Source organism: Enhydra lutris, unplaced genomic scaffold (assembly GCF_002288905.1).
Source record: "Enhydra lutris kenyoni isolate GAN:26980312 unplaced genomic scaffold, ASM228890v2 scaffoldscaffold66, whole genome shotgun sequence".
Taxonomy (NCBI): Eukaryota; Metazoa; Chordata; class Mammalia; order Carnivora; family Mustelidae; genus Enhydra; species Enhydra lutris.
The window spans coordinates 14626657-14647065 of NW_019154150.1; the positions used below are offsets into that span (position 1 = coordinate 14626657).

A 20409-nucleotide genomic window follows, 5' to 3' on the forward strand; every position below is an offset into this window, starting at 1 on the left:
ACAAGTAGGCAAAGGCAGGCAGAGAGAGATGCGGGGGCAGGGGGAGCAGGCTCCCTGCTGAGCAGAGAGCCCAATCCGGGGCTTGATCCCAGGACCCTGAGATCATGACCTGAGCTAAAGGCAGAGGCTTAATTCACTAAGCCACCCAGGTGCCCCAAAACAGTTTAATTAAAATATTATGCATTACTGTTCTCGCTTTGGCAGCACATATACTAAAATATTATGCATTATTATACGTGGATTACATGCCTCAATAAAGTTGATTGGCAAAGGATACAAAATTTCATAAATATCCACTGTTGGAAAGTTCTAACAAAAGGGCATTTTTATAAACACCAACTGGGAATGCAGGTCAATACAATGTTTCTAAAGAATGTTTTAGCATTTTATCAGAATTATTTATTGCCTTGTACTCATTTGTTCTAATTCTATGAATCTGCCCTCAGGGGAAAAAGAAAAAATAAACATGCACCAAGATTTAAACACAAAAATGTTCATTGACATGTTATTTATGTTACAATATTATCCAAAAATAGGGAACAGGGTAAATTAAATGATCAGACATTCCTAGCATAGAAGAAAAGGCATACCTTGAAAAAAATCTTAGACAAATTGTTAATGACATTAAAAAATGCATAACATATGGGGTGCCTGGGTAGCTCAGTTTGTTAAGTGCCTGACTCTTGATTTCAGCTCAGGTCATGATCTCAGGGTCATGGGATCAAGCCCTTCAACAGGCTCCATGCTGAGTGTAGCACCTGCTTAAGATTATCTCCTTCCCACTCCTTGAGTCCCTTCCCTATTTCTCTCTCTCAAAAAAGAAGATACATTATAAGGGGAAGAGAAACAAAACATCTTTTAATTTTATTTAAATTCAATTTATTAACATATATTATTAGTTTCAGAGGTAGAGAGCAGTGATTCATCAGTCTCCTATAATACCCCGTGCTGACACATTCCCTCCTTAATGTTCATCACCCAGTTATCCCATTCCCCCACCTCCCCGCCATCCAGACCCTCGGTTCGGAGAAACAAATTCTATGTTATTCTACTTTGTTTTTCTGTATGCTGAACAAAGCCAAGGAATAAACACATCTACTTCAACAGTGGCTACCCCCCAGCTAAGTCGAGGACCCTTATATGCTGTTAAGGGGATATGACCTAGGTCAGAGAAGGCCCTGCTGGAAGAACTGGTGTTTGAATGGAGGAAGACAAATGGAAAGAAGGTTTCAAGCAGAGGATTTGACTACCTTATTATTTATCACTTTCCTCAAACACAAGCTGTTTTATAATGAAGTTTCAATCTAAAAGATGGCGGCAGGGCGGGGCGGGGGTGGGGGGAATGACAGTCCTTGGAAAGGATAAAAAAATGTCGATTTTTACAAGTCAGCAGGAGGCACCCCATTCAAGGATATAAGTTTTAGCTGAAGTGTGAGGTTTTGTTTGGTCTCTTTTTAGTGATCACACCACAAACCTTCTCAAAGTTTTACATGCTCAAAAAATATCTAAAAATCCATTTGCAATGCCAAGTTTTACCTTGGGGAAGTAACCTCAGAAGATGCATAACAAAAATTATCCAAAAAAAAAAAAAAAAGGCATTTGTGAATACCTCGTTTCCCCCAAATTTCACCATTCTGGAATAATTGTTATTACCACATTTCACAAATACCCTCACTGTTGTTTTCATGTACTTTTCTAATGAGAACACAAGATACGCAGGCTTGACCACACCAAGCACAGCCACTGCAACCTCCAGTCTCCAACATCTGCTACCCGCCCAGGAAGAATCTGGCACCAGAGCAAAGTAGTTCCTGTACTTGCTCATTCAAAAGGTAATTATTAGTATCTGATGTATACGCTATCCCCATCTTAGAATTGAGGAAACTGAGGCTCAGCACTTAAGGCAATTTACCCAGAGGGCAGATCTGTGAGTCACACCGAGGTCTGTGTGAATGCAAAGCCCATGCAATTTCATAGCCCCACACAGACTCCCAGTGGAGCTGAGACTCAGAAAGAGGTAATCATGGTTGGTTTCCCCCTCCGATTTCCCCCAACCATGAGAGACTGTGGACTCTGAAAAGCAAACTGAAGGTTTGGGAGCGGAGTGGGGTGAGGGTGGGGGGTTGGGTGAGCCTGGTGGTAGGTATTAAGGAGGACACAAATTGATGGAGCACTGGGTGTGGTGCATAAACAATGAATTATGGATCACTGAAAAAAAAAATAAAATTTAATTAAAAAAAAAAGAAAGAAAAGAAAACAAAGAGGTAATCATCTGGCCTGGTCTCACTGGCTACCAGAGCCCAGAGACTTCTAACACTTTATCTAATGTGCTTTTCCACCATGGTATGTTGCCTGCATAATAAGAAAATATACATCCTTCCATCAGGAGTTTACAGAGCATAATCCCATTAGATTTTAAATAACATCATAAGGAAGTCATGTATCATGTAAGGGAAAGATGAAATCACAAGGGAAAACTCTGCAGGAAGCAAAATTAAAACACAGGGTTCCAGTGTTTAATAAAGAATACTCATAAGAGGAAGAGTAACAAAGTTTCCAGAGGTAGTTTATATAATCCTAGAATTATATTAAAATAGTATATGGCCTATTTTTGAAATCTTTTTTAATTTATAGTTGGGATGCCTATGATTGCTTAGGATTCAGAGCAATTATTACTTCAGTATATAATAATTTAGAACTATGTGCTTTTGATAAATATGTTGTAACTATTTAATGAATAATTAAAATATAAATGTTACTTACATATCCCAGTTTGGAGCTATTCTCAAATGCTGGATTAGCAACTGGAACTAGAATAAAAAAAAAAAGTAAGATGTACACTTAGTTCATGACTAATGCATGTGACCTGTAGACAACTGAAATGTGAATCCTGCACTAGGAGAAAACAGAAGAAGTTAAAGATCACGGTCTATTCAACTGATTTCAGACATGAGGATTAAACAATTCTGGCAAACTATAATCTTGATAAATCATTTTTTTCTACTGTAATTAGATCAAGTTAGTATTTTAGCACTAAAGTTTTAATCTCAACAGAAATACAAAAGTTACATACAAAAGGCATGCTGTGAGGACCATGAAAGGAGTCTTTACAATGAACTACGTACCAGCGGGGAATGGAGGAGCCGGGTAGCCACGTCCCGGTGTCCAGCCACAACACACAGATAGCAAAGGAGATTGAGCTTGGCTCGGGAGGCCCCTGTGCTCTTTTCAGCGGAGTCGATCTGTGAGCACACTTGCTGTAAAAAGTCATTCCAATCTTGGTCTTTTAGAAATATTAACTTATCCACTAGAGAGGAAAGGAAAGGTTCAAAGTAGGTATCATGTAAAAAAATTTTTTTAAAAATTGAAAACATTACAAGAGAAATAAATGGAACATAGAATTTCAATAGCTAAGATGAGGACAAAGAAAATCCTAACTTTACAATGTCAAAACCATAAAGTCCTCCAAAGATAACACTACTTTTATTTATTCTTCTAGATCCCTCTTCTTCTACCCATGGAGACTTTTTCACTATGTGAATGGAAAACTATGCAGATGCCCATGGGAGAATCATCCTGCAACCTAGAATCTACAAAATACAAAGCTAAATAAATTTGTATTACAAAAAAGCAAGATAGCCTTTGTATAAGTAAAGCAATCTAGCCTTAAAATATCTGAAAAGCCAAGAACTGCACAGTTGTTAAAAGGTTTCAATGAAAGTATTAAGCATAACAGGTTAATATTGTAGCTAAAGTCATCTGGAAAATCCAAGTCCAAACCCTCCACAAACAGAAAACAAAAACTGGGCCATGAGATGCCATCTAAAATTAACATAGTTTCAGCTAATTTCTATCCTTAAACAAAATAACCTGTAATAATTTCCTAAAATACCTCAACATAAAGGGACAAAGGGAAGGAATATTATTTTGAAATACTCCTCCAAGGTTTTCATGAATATGGTTCTACTTGGCACAGTTTTGTTTTGTTTTTTCAAGATTTTTTTTTAATTTATTTATTCAACAGAGATCAGGGTAGGCAGAGAGGCAGGCAGAGAGAGAGGGGGGAAGCAGGCTCCCTGCTGTGCAGAGAGCCTGACGCAGGGCTCGATCCCAGGACCCTGAGATCATGACCTGAGCCGAAGGCAGAGGCTTAACCCACTGAGCCACCTACTTGGCAGTTTATTTAAATTTGAACACATTTTATTTTTAATTTACTTTGAGTTGCTTTTAAATTATAGATTATACTCTAGCTAGGAAAATGAATTTTTTCTGGCTCGAGCTTAATAGCTGCAAATACATTTTCTCAAACAATATCCATCAAAATTTAAGGTATAAAACAATTTCTAATGTTCATCCCAAATAAGACTTCGCATTAGATGAAAGGAAACCTAACAATCATCCTTTAAGTATCTCCATTCCCACACCATCCCCACAAAAGTGAACCACCTGACCCCCTTATCAACTGCCCCACTCTGAAATAGAACCTCAATTCTTTATATTTTTAAGAATTTATTTGACAGAAAGAGACACAGCAAGAAAGGGAACACAAGCAGGGGAAGAGAGAGAGAGAGAGAGAGGTGGGCTTCCCGTCAAGCAGGAAGCCCAATGTGCTGCTCGATCCCAGGACCCTAGGATCATGACCTGACCCGAAGGCAGACACTTAACTGAGCCATCCAAACACCCCTAGAATCTCAATTCTTCATTGTCGTCTCCAACCCTTTGTACCCACAAGAGCACCATAAGTGTTGGAAAGTCAGTGGATCTACAAAAGGCAAGGGCAACAGAAGGGTCCACAAAGCTTTACAGGAACTTTCAGCTGAGTAAGGCGAACGCCCGGCACAATGGATTACAGATTTATAACATACACAGCACTGCCCCAAGAATAGTCAGGTGGCAAGAAAACAGGAACTCAGCTACTTAATAAATACGATATTCCATTTGCTATTAAATTTCTTATTCATATCTATCTTCTAAGAGTCTATGTGTGACCAGGCCGCTATAATCCTACCTGAATGTGCCTGGAGATGCAGTATCTTTGGATCAAATTTAATTGGTGGTTGTTTCATTATCTGTGGTTGAAAAAACAAACACTTTTAGGATGCCTTTTGAGACATATCTATCTCCTGATATACCTCCCATTACCAGATTATAAATCAATTAGGGCAGGGAAAAAAAAAAAACAATGAAAATTTGTCACTAAAAAGAAAAAACTCAACATTGCCCTTCAGATTCAAATACAAAAGACAGATAATAATTTATAAAAATAAAATCATTTCAGGGAACCTCGCTGGCACAGTCAGTAGAAAATGTGACTTCTGATCTCTGGGTTGTGAGTTCAAACCCCATGTTGGGGATAGAATTTACTTTAAATAGGTAAAAGTTTTAGAATATCACTTCAATTGATATCGACAATAAAATAAAGCTTCATTAAAAAAGAAGCAATTTATCCTGGTAAGGATATCCTCTTTAGCTAATAAAACTCTAGGTTAGAAATTTGGTCATATCAACAAATATTTATTGGGCACCTGAGAGGGTGAGGCAGGAGGCTAAATGCTAAGGGGGATAACCAAGATGTGAAAAACACAATCCTACAGTCAGAAAGCTGATACTCTGACTGGAAACATGTTAAAACAAACAAATATTGAACAATGCAAACTGGGCAGGACATAATTATAGTTGGAACATTCCCCTAGAGAAAAAACTTTTTAAAATATTAGAGAATGCAGTGAGCACTTTAGGCTGACAAGGTTTGTGGAAGAGCTGGAAAGGGGGTAAGGTTTTAAAGAATGGTAAGAACTTCATGGTTGAATTCGAGAACACACCACTGCAGGAAGCTGTAAACAGCATGAACAAGAAAGCACACGACTGGTTTTTTAAGGAAGGGGAGAAAAAAATGGTTAACTGGATCCATAAGTTTAGAACAAAAGGTACTTTCATCTTGAGTCGTTTAATTAAAAAGTTCAACCATCATTTCTAAGTCTAAATCCTCCAAAACCTCTCTATAGAGAGAGAATTTTAAAAAGCTTTGCTGGTAGTACTCTTGCCAAAAATGCAGAACCTCATACACAGTAATCATAAGAAACAGACAAACCCAGCTTGAGCAACATTCTACAAAATACCTGACCAGTACGCTTCAATGTCAAAGTCATGAAAACCAAGAAATGACTGAGAAATTACCACAAGACCATGAAAGACAAGGACAGGAAGTAGGAGGAAAAGAAGGCCTAACAGCAAACTGTTAACAAGAAACCCTAGAACAGAAAAAGGACATCAGTAGTACAAACTAGTAAAATTCAAATAAATTCAGGAATTTAGTTATTAGCACTGTACCAATGTTAATTCCCTGGCTTTGCTAACCATTCTATGGTGCTATAAGATGCTAACATTAGGAGAAGCTGGGTAAAAACTATACAGTAACTCCACTATTTTTGGACCGTTTCTGTACGTTTAAAATTAGAAGTTAAAAAAATTTCTACTAAGGCTTCCCCAAAACAATTAAGTATGGTCACAAAAGAAATAAGCAGAAAAAATATGGTCAAAAGATAATTACAAACTGTTCTTAGAAGGTCTACTGGGAAAATGACCTATTACACATTAAATTTGGCATAATATACAATTATTCTGCCAGACATCTGAACTCATGAAAAGAATTAGCTCCATTATGAAAAACTGCTGGCTAATCTATATTAAATCTTGTCTACCTAGTAAATACACATCCAAAAACCCATTTTTTCTAAATTAATGTTCCCCAATGAGAGGAGAGAAAATGGCCATAAACTGAAATAGAAAGACTTTAAGAAAAAAAAAAGAAAGAAAGAAAGAAAGAAAGAAAGAAAGAAAGAAAGAAAAACTAAATTACAGAATAGGTAGTACAGAGGGACTGAAAAATTAATGCTTATTTTCTTAAGGAGAATACTCATCATCCCCCAGTAATACAGTAGTACATTCCAAGTGACATGAAGCAACAAAAATCATGGTGGGTACAAAGCATACCTGTGAAACAGGACTCCCCAAGCTCCCAGTGTCTCCCCACCATCTGGCCTGCAGTCCTGAGCACCTGTGAGAGGGTGTGGTCTCTGTGTGCCCTGCCCACCCACCCCAGCTGGAGGGAGCAGTGCTCACTCCCATCTGCTTTCATAACACCTGCACAATTAGAGTGCCTAGAGAAATTCACCCAAGTATGCATGGAGAAACGAAGGGACGGAGAACAAAGGTCTGAGGTCTAGAAGCCCACAGATGGAGGGGAGGGAGGGAGGACAGAGCTGATACAGAAGAGGAAGAAAAAAACTCACCACTCAGTGAAGCAGAAAGGAGAGTATTACAGACAGGACAGACAGAAATGTAGCCACACGGCACAAGTGACATAAAAGCAGACATAAGGAACAGCCAAGAAAATAAGGCAAAGAATATTTGTGATGAAAATATCACAACAGGATTCCAGCTCTCAGGGAAGGCTAAAGCTCAGCCCTGGTCTCTTAGAGCATCTTTCCACACCTTTGGGTTGTCGATGATCGGGGTGACAATGAGATCAGAGTCCATGTAGATAAGCTCTCTCATTTGGGATTCCAGGTCCTGCTGACTCAGGTGTCCGCTTATATTCTGAAATAAGAACAAAAATGAGGCTTTGTTTCTGTGACTCATGAAGAGCTTTTAAAAACTGAGCTCATAAGATGTTGAGTAAGACACCCCTGGAAGGGTCACCTAGATCAGTGAATCACTCACTTCGCAAATCAAACACTTTCACAGAATTCTTTGATTCTCACAAAGATCTTCAGTCATCTGTATCATTCCCATTCTTACAGAAGGAAAACACAGAAAGCTCAAAGTAACGGACTCGTTTGTGTTTGCCACAAAGGCTGGTGAGGACCAGGAAACGGAGCTTCTCTAGTCTGATGCTCTAAACTATGAGGAGGCAAACTGGTTTTTCAGTCACCAGCATGGTTTTTATCATTCATCCACTGAACGCTCATCACTTTATTCCGCTTTACAGAATATTCTGTACGAACTTAAAATTACAGCATAAAAGAATCTCAGGGTCAAGTACTAACCTGTTACCTAAGTGTTACATATCTACTTTTATAAAAGGTGAAATATAACTAACACATAATGAAAAGGAGTAACCAGATATTTGCTAACAATTCTATGAGATGTTTCTTTGTGCTCTACTTAAACAGTAAACAGAACTCTCATTCCTAGTGTTATGCGTTAGGACTTCACATAAGACAAAAAAAAAGAGAATTTATACATTAAGAATTTCCACTGAAACACCAACCAGCAAACTGAACAAGACAAAAACAAATCAGTGAAGTGAAAAATGAGGAAATTATCCAAAACTGAGGCAGGGGCATGAAAAAAGGAATAGAGTAAGTAGCTAACAAAGTTCCTGAAACCAAGACCACCCCTTTGTAACTTAGAAAACAGACATATAAAAAAATACATGAAGAGTAAGTATGGAACAACTTTGGAAAACAAAAATTTTAATGCTTAAAGACATGAACTTTTAAGACAAAGACTTCAAAGAAAGGTCATAATGAATTAGTTATATTAGTATATAATATATTCTTATGAGGATTAGGCAGAACAGTTAGAAATTTATATGTAAAAATTAATTTCCTATATATAAACAAAATGTATGCACAGCTAACAAATTACAAAAATGAGATACCAAGGAAGGTTGTGTAGCTCAGTCGGTTAAGTGTCCAACTCCTAATTTCAGCTCAGGTCATGATCTCAGGGTCGTTAGATTGAGATCTGCATCAGGCTCTGCATGGAGTGTAAAGCCTGCTCAGATTCTCCCTCTCCCTCTGCCCCTCCCCAACCTCTACTCACACTCTCTATTTAAAAAAAAAAAAAAAAAAAAAATTTTTTTTATTTAAAAAAAAAAAACCCCACTCATGATAGCCAAAAATAAAATATAATGCTCAGGAATAAACTAAATGATCAAACACTAAAATCCACCAAATGAAAAAAGTTAAGTTAAAAAATTATGTTCCCTTGTTTGAAAATGAATACATATGTATAGAACCAAAAAGAAATATCCAATTATGTAACCCATGGTTCCTCTGGGTAATTAAATTACAAGTAGGGTTTTGTTTTGGTTTTTTTTTTTTTTTTTGGTCCTCTTTTACAGTTCCCAAGTTTTCTACAATTATAAAAATTTTGTAATTGAATTTAAAAGTATCACTTAAAAAATAAAAGATACTCTCATATAGTACTTATATAATTACTGCTTGAATATTCTCAATAAAATGATTAAGTAAAACTTCTCTACAATAACCATGTGCCAGAAGATATTCAACATCTATTTCAAAATGCATTTTTTAAACTTTTATACTGATTTTCTATCTCACATATTACTAAACAATTATTAGCAGATGGAGATTTTATTATAATGCATTTATATTTCATTTCAATGCAGAAGTAAGTTTCGTGCAGTCCAAATGCATTTCACATTAAATATTACAGTACCAACTAGAAGAAAGTATATCTCTCAAGCACTAAGTACAATGAGTTAACTTGGAAAAACTAATTCAAAATATCTCTGCATTCAAAAACAACTGAATGAAGGAAACTAAAGACGTAAACAAACAGAAACACAGTCCACATTCATGGAGGAAAACTGTACATTGTTAAAATAGCCATACCCCCCAAATTCAGTGTCACTGCTATCACAATCCCACCTGCCTTCTTCAGAACCATGCAAAGTGAAAACTGATCCTAAAATTCACATGGAAATGCAAGGAACCCAGAATAGCCAAAACAACCTTGAAAAAGAACAAGTTAGAAGAGTCATACCTCCTAACTTCAAAGCTTACTAAAAAGCTATGATGATCAAGAATAGCTAGCTAGGGGTCACCTGCATGGCTCAGTCAGTTAGACGGCTGCCTTTGGCTCAGGTCATGATTTTAGGGTCCTGGGATTGAGCTGCACAACTGGCTCCCTGCTCAGCAGGGAGCCTGCTTCTCCCTCTCCCTGCTGCTCCCCCTACTTGTGTGCTCTATAAATAAATAAAATCTTTAAAAAAAAAAAAAAAAAAGGAAAGAAGAAAAAGGAGAAGAATAGCTAGCTAGGGGCATCAGGGTGGCCAGCCAGTTAAGCGTTCGACTCTTGATCTCAGGGTCATGAGTTCAAGCCCCTCATTGGGCTCCACACTGGGCACAGAGTCTACTTAAAAAAAAAAAAAAAAAAAAAAAATTATATGGGCACCTGTGTGGCTCAGTCGGTTGAATGTTCAACTCTTAACTTCAGCTCATGTCATGATCTTGGGGTTAGGAGATAGAGCCCCACACTGAGCTCCATGTTGGGCATGAAGCCTCTTTGGGAAATCCCTCTCTCCTTCTCCATCTTCTACTCCCCCTCATCCCTCCCTCGCCCTTGTGCTCTATCTCTTAAAATAAAAAATAAAGTAGCTAACCAGTTACTATACTACCAGCATGAGAAGGATGCATAGATCAACAGACTAGAGAGTCCAGAAATAAACCTTGCTTTTATAGTCAATCGATAGTCAACAAGAATGCCAAGATAATTAATTGGGGAAAGAACAGTCTTTTCAACAAATAGTGCTGAGAAGTGGAAATTCACAAGCAAAACAATGAAGCTGGCATATGCCTCATGCCATATACAAAAATTAACTCAAATGCATTAAAGAGCTAAAGGTAAGAGCTAAGCATAGGCATAAACCTTTGTAACCTTCAAGTAGCCAATGGCTTCTAAATTATGACACCAGAAGCATAGGCAACAACAAACATGCACACAAAGAGATCATTTGAACTACGAAAATTTAAAATATCTGTGCTTCAGAAGACATCACCACCAGAATATACAAAGAATTCCTACAACTCAAATGGGCAAGGATTTGAATTCTTCCAAAGGAAATACATATATATATATGTGTATATATGTATATACACATATATATATATGAATGAAAAGATACTCAACATAATTAGCCATCAGAAATGCCAATCAAAACTAGATACAATTTCACACCCCCCAGTATGGCTACCATGAATTATTCACAATACCCCAAAGGCTGAAGCAACCAAAGTGTCCAAAGATGAACAGAAACAATATGTGGCTTATACACAATGGAATATTATTCAGCCTTAAAAAGGAATGAAAGTGACACATGCTACAACATGGATGGACCCTGAAGATATCACACTGAGTGTAATAAGCCAGACACAAAGGGGCAAATATTATATGGTTCCACTTAGATGAGATGACAAGGCAACTTCACAGACACAGAGAGGAGAATCATAGCTGCCAAGACTGTTTAGTGGGTATATAGTCTCAGTTTGGGATACAAAAAAGTTCTGGAGATAGATGGTGGGAATGGTTGAACAAAAATGGGAAGGTACTTAATGCCACAGAATGGTCCACTTAAAAATAGTCAAAAGGTAAGTTTTACATAATATCTATTTTACCATAATTAGAAAACAAATGGACAGTACCAAGTTTCGTTAGGGATGGGTCAACACTGGCATTCTCATCACTGCTGGGGGCAATGTAAAATGGCAGTTACCACACAATGCCGCAATTACACTCCTACAAGTATGAGGAGAAATTAAACACATGCTCCCTCAAAACCATATGTATGAATGTTCACAGCAGCCCAATTTACAACAACCACAAGGTGGAAAAGACCCAAATGCCCACCAACCAATGAATGGAAATATAAAATGTGGCATCTGCAACAGATTAATTTTTGGCACTAAAAAGAAACAGAGGACTGATACATGCTATAATTTGGATGAATCTTAAAAAACATGAGGTTAGGGCGCCTGAGTGGCTCAGTGGGTTAAGCCTCTGCCTTCAGCTCAGGTCATGATCTCAGGGTCCTGGGATTGAGCCCCACATCAGGCTCTCTGCTTGGCAGGGAGCCTGCTTTCCCCCCTCTCTCTCTGCTTGCCTCTCTGCCTACTTGTGATCTCTGTCTGTCAAATAAATAAATAAAATCTTAAAAAAAAAAAAAAAAAAAAACAAAACAAAAACATGAGGTTAGGTGAAAAAAGCCAGTCACAAAAGAACACATATTGTGTTATTTCATTTACATGCGATGTCCAGAATAGACAAATGTCTAACGACAAAGAGTGGTTGCCTACGGTAAGAAGTGAGAGAAATGGAGGGAAAACAGGAGTGACGGCTAGTAAGTATGGGGTTTCTTTGTGGCATAATTAGTGTTTTCAAAATGACCGTGATGATGGCTGCATGACTGCATGAATATGCTCAAAGACCTGAACTGTACACTCTACCCAGGTGCATTGCATGGGATGTCAGTCACATCTCAGGAAAGCCATTATCAAAGACATAACTCCCTCTTAAGAGTACTTAGCAGAAAAACCAGTGATCATCAAAGAAGATGACTTAATTGTAAATTTCGTCACTTCGATCATAGTTCAGAGATGAACTTGGTAATTATTCTTCTGAGTCTATCTTATATGAAAAAAAAACAAAAAACAAAAACAAAGAAAAAGTTCCTTTGTGTTCACCTTGGTTGAAGAAGTCTTCTGAGGTGAATGCTGAGTCCTGTCCTCACCAGGACTTAATCCCACTGCAGTGCTCGTTCTTGGAGTTGGACGAGAACTAGAAAATACCAACCAGTCACCATTACTCAGTTTTTAGAAACTTTCACGTGTTAACTATTATCTGGAGAGAAAAAAAAAAAAAAAAAAAAAAACACCTCACGAGGAAAAAAAAAAAAAAAAAATCAAGATTCTAGGTGATCTCATATATTTAAATTCTAATTTGTGTTTATCTGACACTTTTGTAAATGTCTTTAAAGCAATTTCCTAGCTAATTTATTATCTCTTATTTATACAATCTATGTTATATATCATAGTTTCTATTTTAACTAGAAATCTTAAAACACTGATTTTATTATTTTGTAGATGTCTGCTCATACCAGGATTGTAGAATATCTGATGTATTTTATTATGTCAAAGTATGGAAAATATTTACAATTTTATTTCAGAATGTTTTAAACGGCAAATGATCTTGGTATCTATTTAAGAAACAAGTTATAATCTGCATCTATTTTTAATGACTCCTCCTACACTTAAAAATGGTTGGTCATACTCTGTGGGTCACTCTATTATACCTGGGTCTCTGATTTGCAGTTTTTCCTATTTTAAGAAATTTTTGGGGTGCTTGGGTGGCTCAGTGGGTTGAGCCTCTGCCTTCGGCTCAGGTCATGATCTCAGAGTCCTGGGATCAAGCCCCGCATCAGGCTCTCTGTTTGGCAGGGAGCCTGCTTCCCCCTTTCTCTCTGCCCGCCTCTCTGCCTACTTGTAATCTCTCTCTATCTCTCTCTCTCTCTCTCTCTCTCTCTCTCTCTCTCGCGCTGTCAAATAAATAAATAAATCTTAAAAAAAAAAAAAAAAGTTTCCACTCAGATAATTAGGGTATTTTTCAACAAGTTCCTTCAAATTCCCAAACATCAGGATTCTCACCTCTTTCACTTATCTATTTATTCCTAGAACCAATCTTTATTTAATTCACAAAATACGCCAAAGATTATACAAAGTTTTTAAAAACTAACTTTAAAATGCCTAGAATGGGGGTGCCTGGGTGGTTCAGTGGGTTCAAGCCTCTGCCTTCGGCTCAGGTCATGATCCCAGGATCCTGGGATCAAGCCCCGCATCAGGCTCTCTGCTCAATGGGGAGCCTGCTTCCTCCTCTTTCTGCCTATCTCTCTGCCTACTTGTGATCTCTGTCAAATAAATAAATAAAATCTTTAAAAATAATGATTAAAAAAAATTAAAATAAAATGCCTAGAATGTATATAGATAAAAGTTAACATATTTTATAGTTAAATAAGGTAAAACAAGTCAGGAAACCTTAGTTTATTGTTATAACCCCTATGTCATTAAATAAAACTCTAAGACTAAAACCATAAATACAAAACTTAAGACATACTACTAAAATTTTAAATGTATTTTTCTTAATCACATTAAAATACTATTCTGATATTTAAGTATTTGATGATTACATTATTAGGTGAACATTATTTATGCCTCCATATAAAATACTTAAAAAAAAAAAAAAAACTGTTCTTTCCTGTAGGTCTTTATCCAATAAAGAAGAGATTGCTAAAATTTCAAATTCAACTATTTGAAGGGAAAGTACAAAATGAAGAGGTTTTAATCCTTATGAATAGGAAAAATGGGTGGTGCTGTTAAAAAACTTTTAAAAATGCACAGCCAAGTCAACATTCCAATTGTCAGCACTTAACAGTAACTTTGAAAGCAGAGAGTGAAACTGGAATCTGGCATTCACATCCCTGTCCTGTATCTCTGCACAACACAGCTTGCCACCAGGACAAGAGATGCTTTGGGAAGACCCCACTGTCACCTCCCATGGATTCCTGTCCATGGGAGGAGCTCTGTCATCTTACCTACCTGAGAAGAAACATGGACTCATTCGGTTGACCTCCAACAGTACTTTTAGGCCGCAACTCGGCTGGATTTTCTGTGGCAGGAAAGATAAACATTATCCATAAAGGACCAAAAATATTATGAGCAGAGCAGGATGCAGACAGAAACTTAAAGAGAATGGTAACAAAAACTAGAAACCCTTAAAAAGTATCATCAGTGACACGAACATGCTCTAGTGAGAGCTCACCTAGTCTGAAAGAGTGACTTAATCGCTGACCGCTCTTCTCCCCCTTGGCTTGTCCGCTCGGAGGCTTCAAAAACTCCTTGCGATCTTGTGTCCCAGAAAGCTCCATCACTTTCCTGCTGTTCAACAGGAGAAAGGCAACACGATTAAATTTACTTTTGAGCTTTCTAGCATTTTCTGTGTAGAACAAGAGATGGGAAAAGATCATTAAATTACAGGTAACATCTGGCAAAGCCATGGGGTTGGAAAGTATGGTCACAGAGTGGCTAAAATGAGCACTTACAATACCAAAGGCATTGTATGGAGTCTATAAACCTTATCTCTGAAAAATAAATACAGCACGCAGACTGTAGAAAGAAACCAGAACTCAAAGTACCAATAAACCCACAGTCAGTTTCCCTTTTACCCTTCCAGTATGGCCTGGCCTAGACTCTAAGGCAATGAGTACAGACAAGAGGAGCCCTCAAGAGAATCTTCCTAGTTCTGTTCTACAGAACAGGAAAAGGGACCTCTAAGGGGAAATTCCCTGGTTTGTTTTGGTTTTTTCGATTTTTTTTTTTCTTTTTCCATTTTATTCTGTTCCAGCCTCCAGGTAATCCTGCAGCAGCTAGCTGGGAAAGTAGCAGCTTCTAGCTGGTGCCTAAAACTGAGGGAGGGGCATCTTCTCTAATCAGATAGCTAGGATCCCAAGAACATGAAACAAATCCCTGTTGCTCTGTTCTTTCTTTCTCCTGTCTTGCTGTCCTCCTGCCACTTGGCCCCAAACACCTGCAGCAAAACATAAAAATTATAACATAGCATGACTAAGTAGGGTTTATTGTGGGATTATAAGGCTGGCTCAATATTTGAAAACCGATGTATGTAAGAGTCCATAATCAGAGTCTCAAGAAGAAAATGCATATGATCTTCATCAACTGATACAAAAAGGCATTTGACAAAAACTGAATGTTCATTCAAACTAAAAAGAGCAGCTACACAAACCTCCAGCTCAACGTACTTAATGGTGAAAGGCTGAAGGCTTTCATCCCAGAGGCAGAAACCAGGCAAAGATGTTCACTTTCATCACTATTGATTCAACATCTTACAGGAAAGAAAAAAAAGGCTCAGCAAGGGCAATAAGGCAAGAAAAGAAATCAAAAGCACAGAGATTAAAAGGGAAGATGACAAACTAAGGGCAGAGGTGTTCTGTAACTTGCTGATGCAGGAGGACCAAGACCAGGGCCCCGCTTTCTGGAGTTCCCCCAGAGCCGAACACAATGGGGAGAGTACGGTTAAATCTCACTGGATCGGAGAAACCCAAGTTAGGGAGAGACCTTGTTAAAATTCAGTGTTCTCCATCCAATACACTGAATTTGCCAAGATGAAAATCAAGAATCAGACAACCATTCACCACTGAATAAGTGGAGAGGGAGGAAAGCTAATTAGCAGAACTTTACTTGACCACTTCTCACCTGGTTCTTAATAAAATTACTTGTGTAAGTGTCCTGGGCTAAGAAGATTTTATAATAAAAATGAGGTATCTCAGTCAGGCTCAGACAGGACCTAGGTTATGCTGTGGTAACCATACAACCCACAAATCCCAGTGGCTTGAGTCTCCTAACTTTGTCTCACTCATGCACACAGCCATTGAAGGCTGGCAGGGGAGCAACACTAATCACAGTCACTGAAGACTCAGCCTGACAGCAACCCCATTTGGACATTTTCATCCCAGTTACCTCATCAGCAGGAAGAAATGTGTCAGATCTCACACTGGCTCACAAGGTTTCTATGCAGAACACACATTGCTTCTGCTCACGTTTCATTAGCCTAAGCCAGTCCCAGGACCACACCTAACTCAAAAGGGGGAAAGGAAATCCTACTACGCGCCTGCAAGGGGGAACGTGAGTTACAGTTGGTGGCCAGAGCTAATGACCAACATACTAAATCACTGACTGGATAATAAACAACTAATGAGAAAATGAACAAAGTTGAGAACACAATGTCATGATTAAATTCTTTAGCAAAACTTAAAAGATTTTCTCCTAGCAAGCAGAGAAATTCAGGTCATTGACGCTGCATTGATAGAACAGTAATCAGTAAGATCATTTAATAACCATGCCCCCACACAAAGATAAGCTTATATAACTACCTGATGTTGGAATCCTCAATGCTTGATTCCTGATCTTTCCTAGTGAAGGCATCCTTCCAAAATGAATGCTGCAGTAGGTCTGCCCAAGTTAATCTTTATAAAACAAAAATGTTAAAATTCTATTTTAACATCATCTACCATCCACAATTCCCAAGTCATGTCCCAACTACATCTACCAGAATTTATGATTTATAAATTTCTCTCTATAAATGTACCTCAGCAATTCTTTAATTGTTTTTAAGGTTTTATTTATTTGAAAGGCAGAGGACAAGAGAGCAAGCATATGACCAGAGGGGATGAGGGAGAGAGTCTTAAGCAGACTCCCCGCTGAGCGTGGAGCCTGACTCAGGGCCCAATTGCACCACCCTGAGATCATGACCTGAGCAAAAACCAAGAGTCAGACATGAACCGACTGAGCCACCCAGGTGCCCCTAGTTTCATTTTAGTATATAATTAATCTCTTAGTGAAACACAAAAAAATAATTCAGAACCTTAAATGGTATAGAAGGAAAGAGTCTGACAATTAAGTATTAGAAGTTTCAGGGCTCATATTCCACGGAGCCTGATGAAAACATTTTGGTTCTCAAAAACATTCTATGAATGGAATCTAAAATTAGCTTAAAATTTTAAACTAAATATATCCAACATTATCAATCTATAATTCTGTCATCCTTTATTCTATATACCCTACCTGTTTCACACATTTCATTTTGGGAACTTCTTTTAAAACTGCATTCAGAAATAAAGAAGAAAATTAACCTCATAATTTTACACAGTCACACTTCTGTGTAGGAGCCAAAATGTTATCTAGCTAGTTTACCCATATTAGAATGACTTCAGACCATAACTAAAAACCAGACTCACTTTCAAAGCATTACTTTTTACAACTAATAAAGCATGCTTCTGGTTATAATCATCAGACTAGGAATGGTTAAGCCTAAGTGAAATTTCAAAATGAAAGAGAAAAATATGATTATGAAATAAAAACACTTTAGGGCGCCTGGGTGGCTCAGTCAGGTAAGCATCCGACTCTGATTTCAGCTCAGGTCTTGATCTCAGGGTCATGAGTTCAAGCCCTGAGTTGGGCTCCACACTGGGCATGGAGCCTACTTAAAGGAAAATATAATAAAACCTACCTAGGTCAAAATTAAAACGTGATTAACAAAAGGAACCTGCAATTACATACAATATCCCTTTTGTACAAAGGGCTCTTAAAACTCACTAGCAGAAATTTTAAAATGCCAATAAAGTGAAATTTCTTTCTTTTTTATCTGGCAGCTTAGCAAATATAAGGTCAACAAAGTCTATTGAAGGTTAACACTGGGAGGGTTACTAAACCAGCACACATCCCAAGAATGTAGCAAGGGCATCAAACTGTTTCATGTTCTTAGCCTCTGGCCACCAACCCCACCATCAGAAATCTCTCCAAAGCTGCTAACTGCCTAAGTGAACAACAACAATTACACAAAAGGATTTCTACTGTCGCAGCCCATGGAATATTCTAAATCAAGAAACAATTTAAATCTTTACTATGCTTAAGGTTATCACATGTACATTCTGCAGCCATGTAGAAGAACTTAGTGGACATAGAGAAAGAACTAGGTTACAGAGTGGTACCATTTATGCAACAAAGTATACAAGGATATAAACATGTGGAAATGTGAATACACCATCCTAAATTAAGTATATTTGTATCCTATCAAAAGGTGTCTGGAAGATCACAGCAAAATAACAGCAATCCTAAAAGCATCCATTTAAGCACAAGGTATGCTTACACAAGAATTAGCAGCTCCTTCTGTAGTTTTTCACTTATACTTAGGAAAACTAGAGACTGAATTATTTTACATGCTACACTAAACTGATTTCATTTTACACCCTGAAGCAGAGACCCCCAAATACTTGCCTAAACCACCCCCCCAGTTACCTAGTGGCAGAATCTGAAGTAGAAACCAGTTGCTCTTGTCTGCCAACCCAGGGAGACCCCCACCAGACTTCCCACCTCCCTTCCACCCTCCCCCACCCCTTGCCACAGAGAATTCTAACTTTCTACCATTAATGTAACCTGGAAAACTCACGCTGTGCCTATTATCCTCGCACTTGATACCCTCGTTATGACAGTATCATCAGAAAAACCTATCACATTAAAATACCACTTAGTAGTTATAACATTAACTATCTTGACAGCGTCATCCTTCGTTCAATAGTATATGACAGTTTTACCCTGAAATCCACAATGGGAAGAAACGCCCTCTTGGATCTAGGAGTTATAAGAAAATCCGTCAACCTACTATACAACTATTTATTAAAGGAGAAATGGACTTCAAAAACTTCCTCAGGATTAAAAACCCCTGCAAACAAAGAGCCAAACCAAGAAACAGACTCTTAACTAAAGAGAACAAACTGCTGGCTACCAGAGGAGAGGAAGGCGGGAGGATGGGTGAGTAAGTGACAGGGATAAAGGAGGGCCTCCGCTGTGATGAGCCCAGGATGATGTATGGAACTGTTGAATCCCTATACGGTACACCTAAAACTAATATTACACTATGTGTTAGGGACTCCTGGGCAGCTCAGTAGGTTAAGTTGCTGACTCTTGATTTCAGCTCAGGTCATGATCTCAGGGTCACGGGTCAAGCTGCATGTAGGACTTCCCACTCTGCAGGGAGTCCGTTTCTCCCTCTCCCTCTGCCCCTCCCTTCACTCATCCTCTCTCACTTTCTCTAAAATAAATAAATCTTTAGTATTACACTGTATGTTAACTGGAATTAAAAACTATAAAACCCCTGCAAACAGAAAAAATAAACACTCAAAAAAAAAGAAAAAGAAATCTGAGTTTATGTTGAGTAATTTGAATAGCTCTCTGTATATAACAGTACTATTTTAGAAGTATGTGAAAGGAGAAAAAGATTCCTCTTCTTCATATTAAAATACTACCCACACATACCTCTTCTGAGGATCCTTTTGAAGTAAACCATCAAGCAAATTAATAAAATCTGAAGAAGCTTTAGGACGAGAAGGATCTATACACAAATTCCCAAACAGAAAAACAAGTGGTAAGGATATGAATACATACTCTGCAAAAACATTTAGAGTAACAGTACTCTAAGCACATATCATTTTTAAGAGAACACTGAACCCATTACTAACAATTACAGCCTCCATTTAATGGGGGTGAGGTGTGGGCATAAAAAGAAATGTGTTTTCCTAGAACACAAAAAACATGAATCTGAAAAACTAAGTCTTGACTTCATTTTCTCTTTATTGCATGAAGCCCAGGAAGAACCACAAGCCTGGCATACTCATATCCTTGTCTTTAACTTTTAATTATGCCTCATTTTCTGAGGCATTCTTAATTTGACCAACGTGGCTTCACAATGCATAATAAAAATATTTGCAATCCCTCTTTTCTCCTTCTCCCTATTCTAAAGACTTTTTTAACAGGAAAATAATAGATAGCACAATATGATGATATTGGCCAATTCCAGTATTCTCCAACTATTAGTTCTTTTTAAATTAGATTATACCACAACCACATTACCAGTCTCTGGTTACAAATGGCCATGAAGACAATGGACAAACACATCAAACAGAGGGTGTTATTGGGCACTATGGCCACAGTCACAGGAAGATCGCTAAATAAGCCTGAGCCACCAGACCTTTGACAC

The 20409-nt window shown here is 37.9% G+C and overlaps 1 protein-coding gene across 3 annotated transcripts in view; it reads right to left on the bottom strand.

Moving 5' to 3' along the window:
* The window catches only part of LOC111159058 (unc-51 like kinase 4), a 618913-nt gene that overhangs the window by 579868 nt on the left and 18636 nt on the right, over nucleotides 1-20409 (bottom strand). For all 3 annotated transcript variants that reach the window (XM_022521436.1, XM_022521437.1, XM_022521438.1), the window contains 9 exons: nucleotides 19689-19764; nucleotides 16748-16840; nucleotides 14623-14738; nucleotides 14400-14469; nucleotides 12492-12585; nucleotides 7495-7599; nucleotides 5009-5069; nucleotides 3126-3307; nucleotides 2764-2810 (listed from right to left, as the gene is read on the bottom strand). In XM_022521436.1, coding sequence (XP_022377144.1) covers nucleotides 2764-2810; nucleotides 3126-3307; nucleotides 5009-5069; nucleotides 7495-7599; nucleotides 12492-12585; nucleotides 14400-14469; nucleotides 14623-14738; nucleotides 16748-16840; nucleotides 19689-19764 — 844 coding nt within the window. The remainder of the gene's footprint in view (nucleotides 1-2763; nucleotides 2811-3125; nucleotides 3308-5008; nucleotides 5070-7494; nucleotides 7600-12491; nucleotides 12586-14399; nucleotides 14470-14622; nucleotides 14739-16747; nucleotides 16841-19688; nucleotides 19765-20409) is intronic.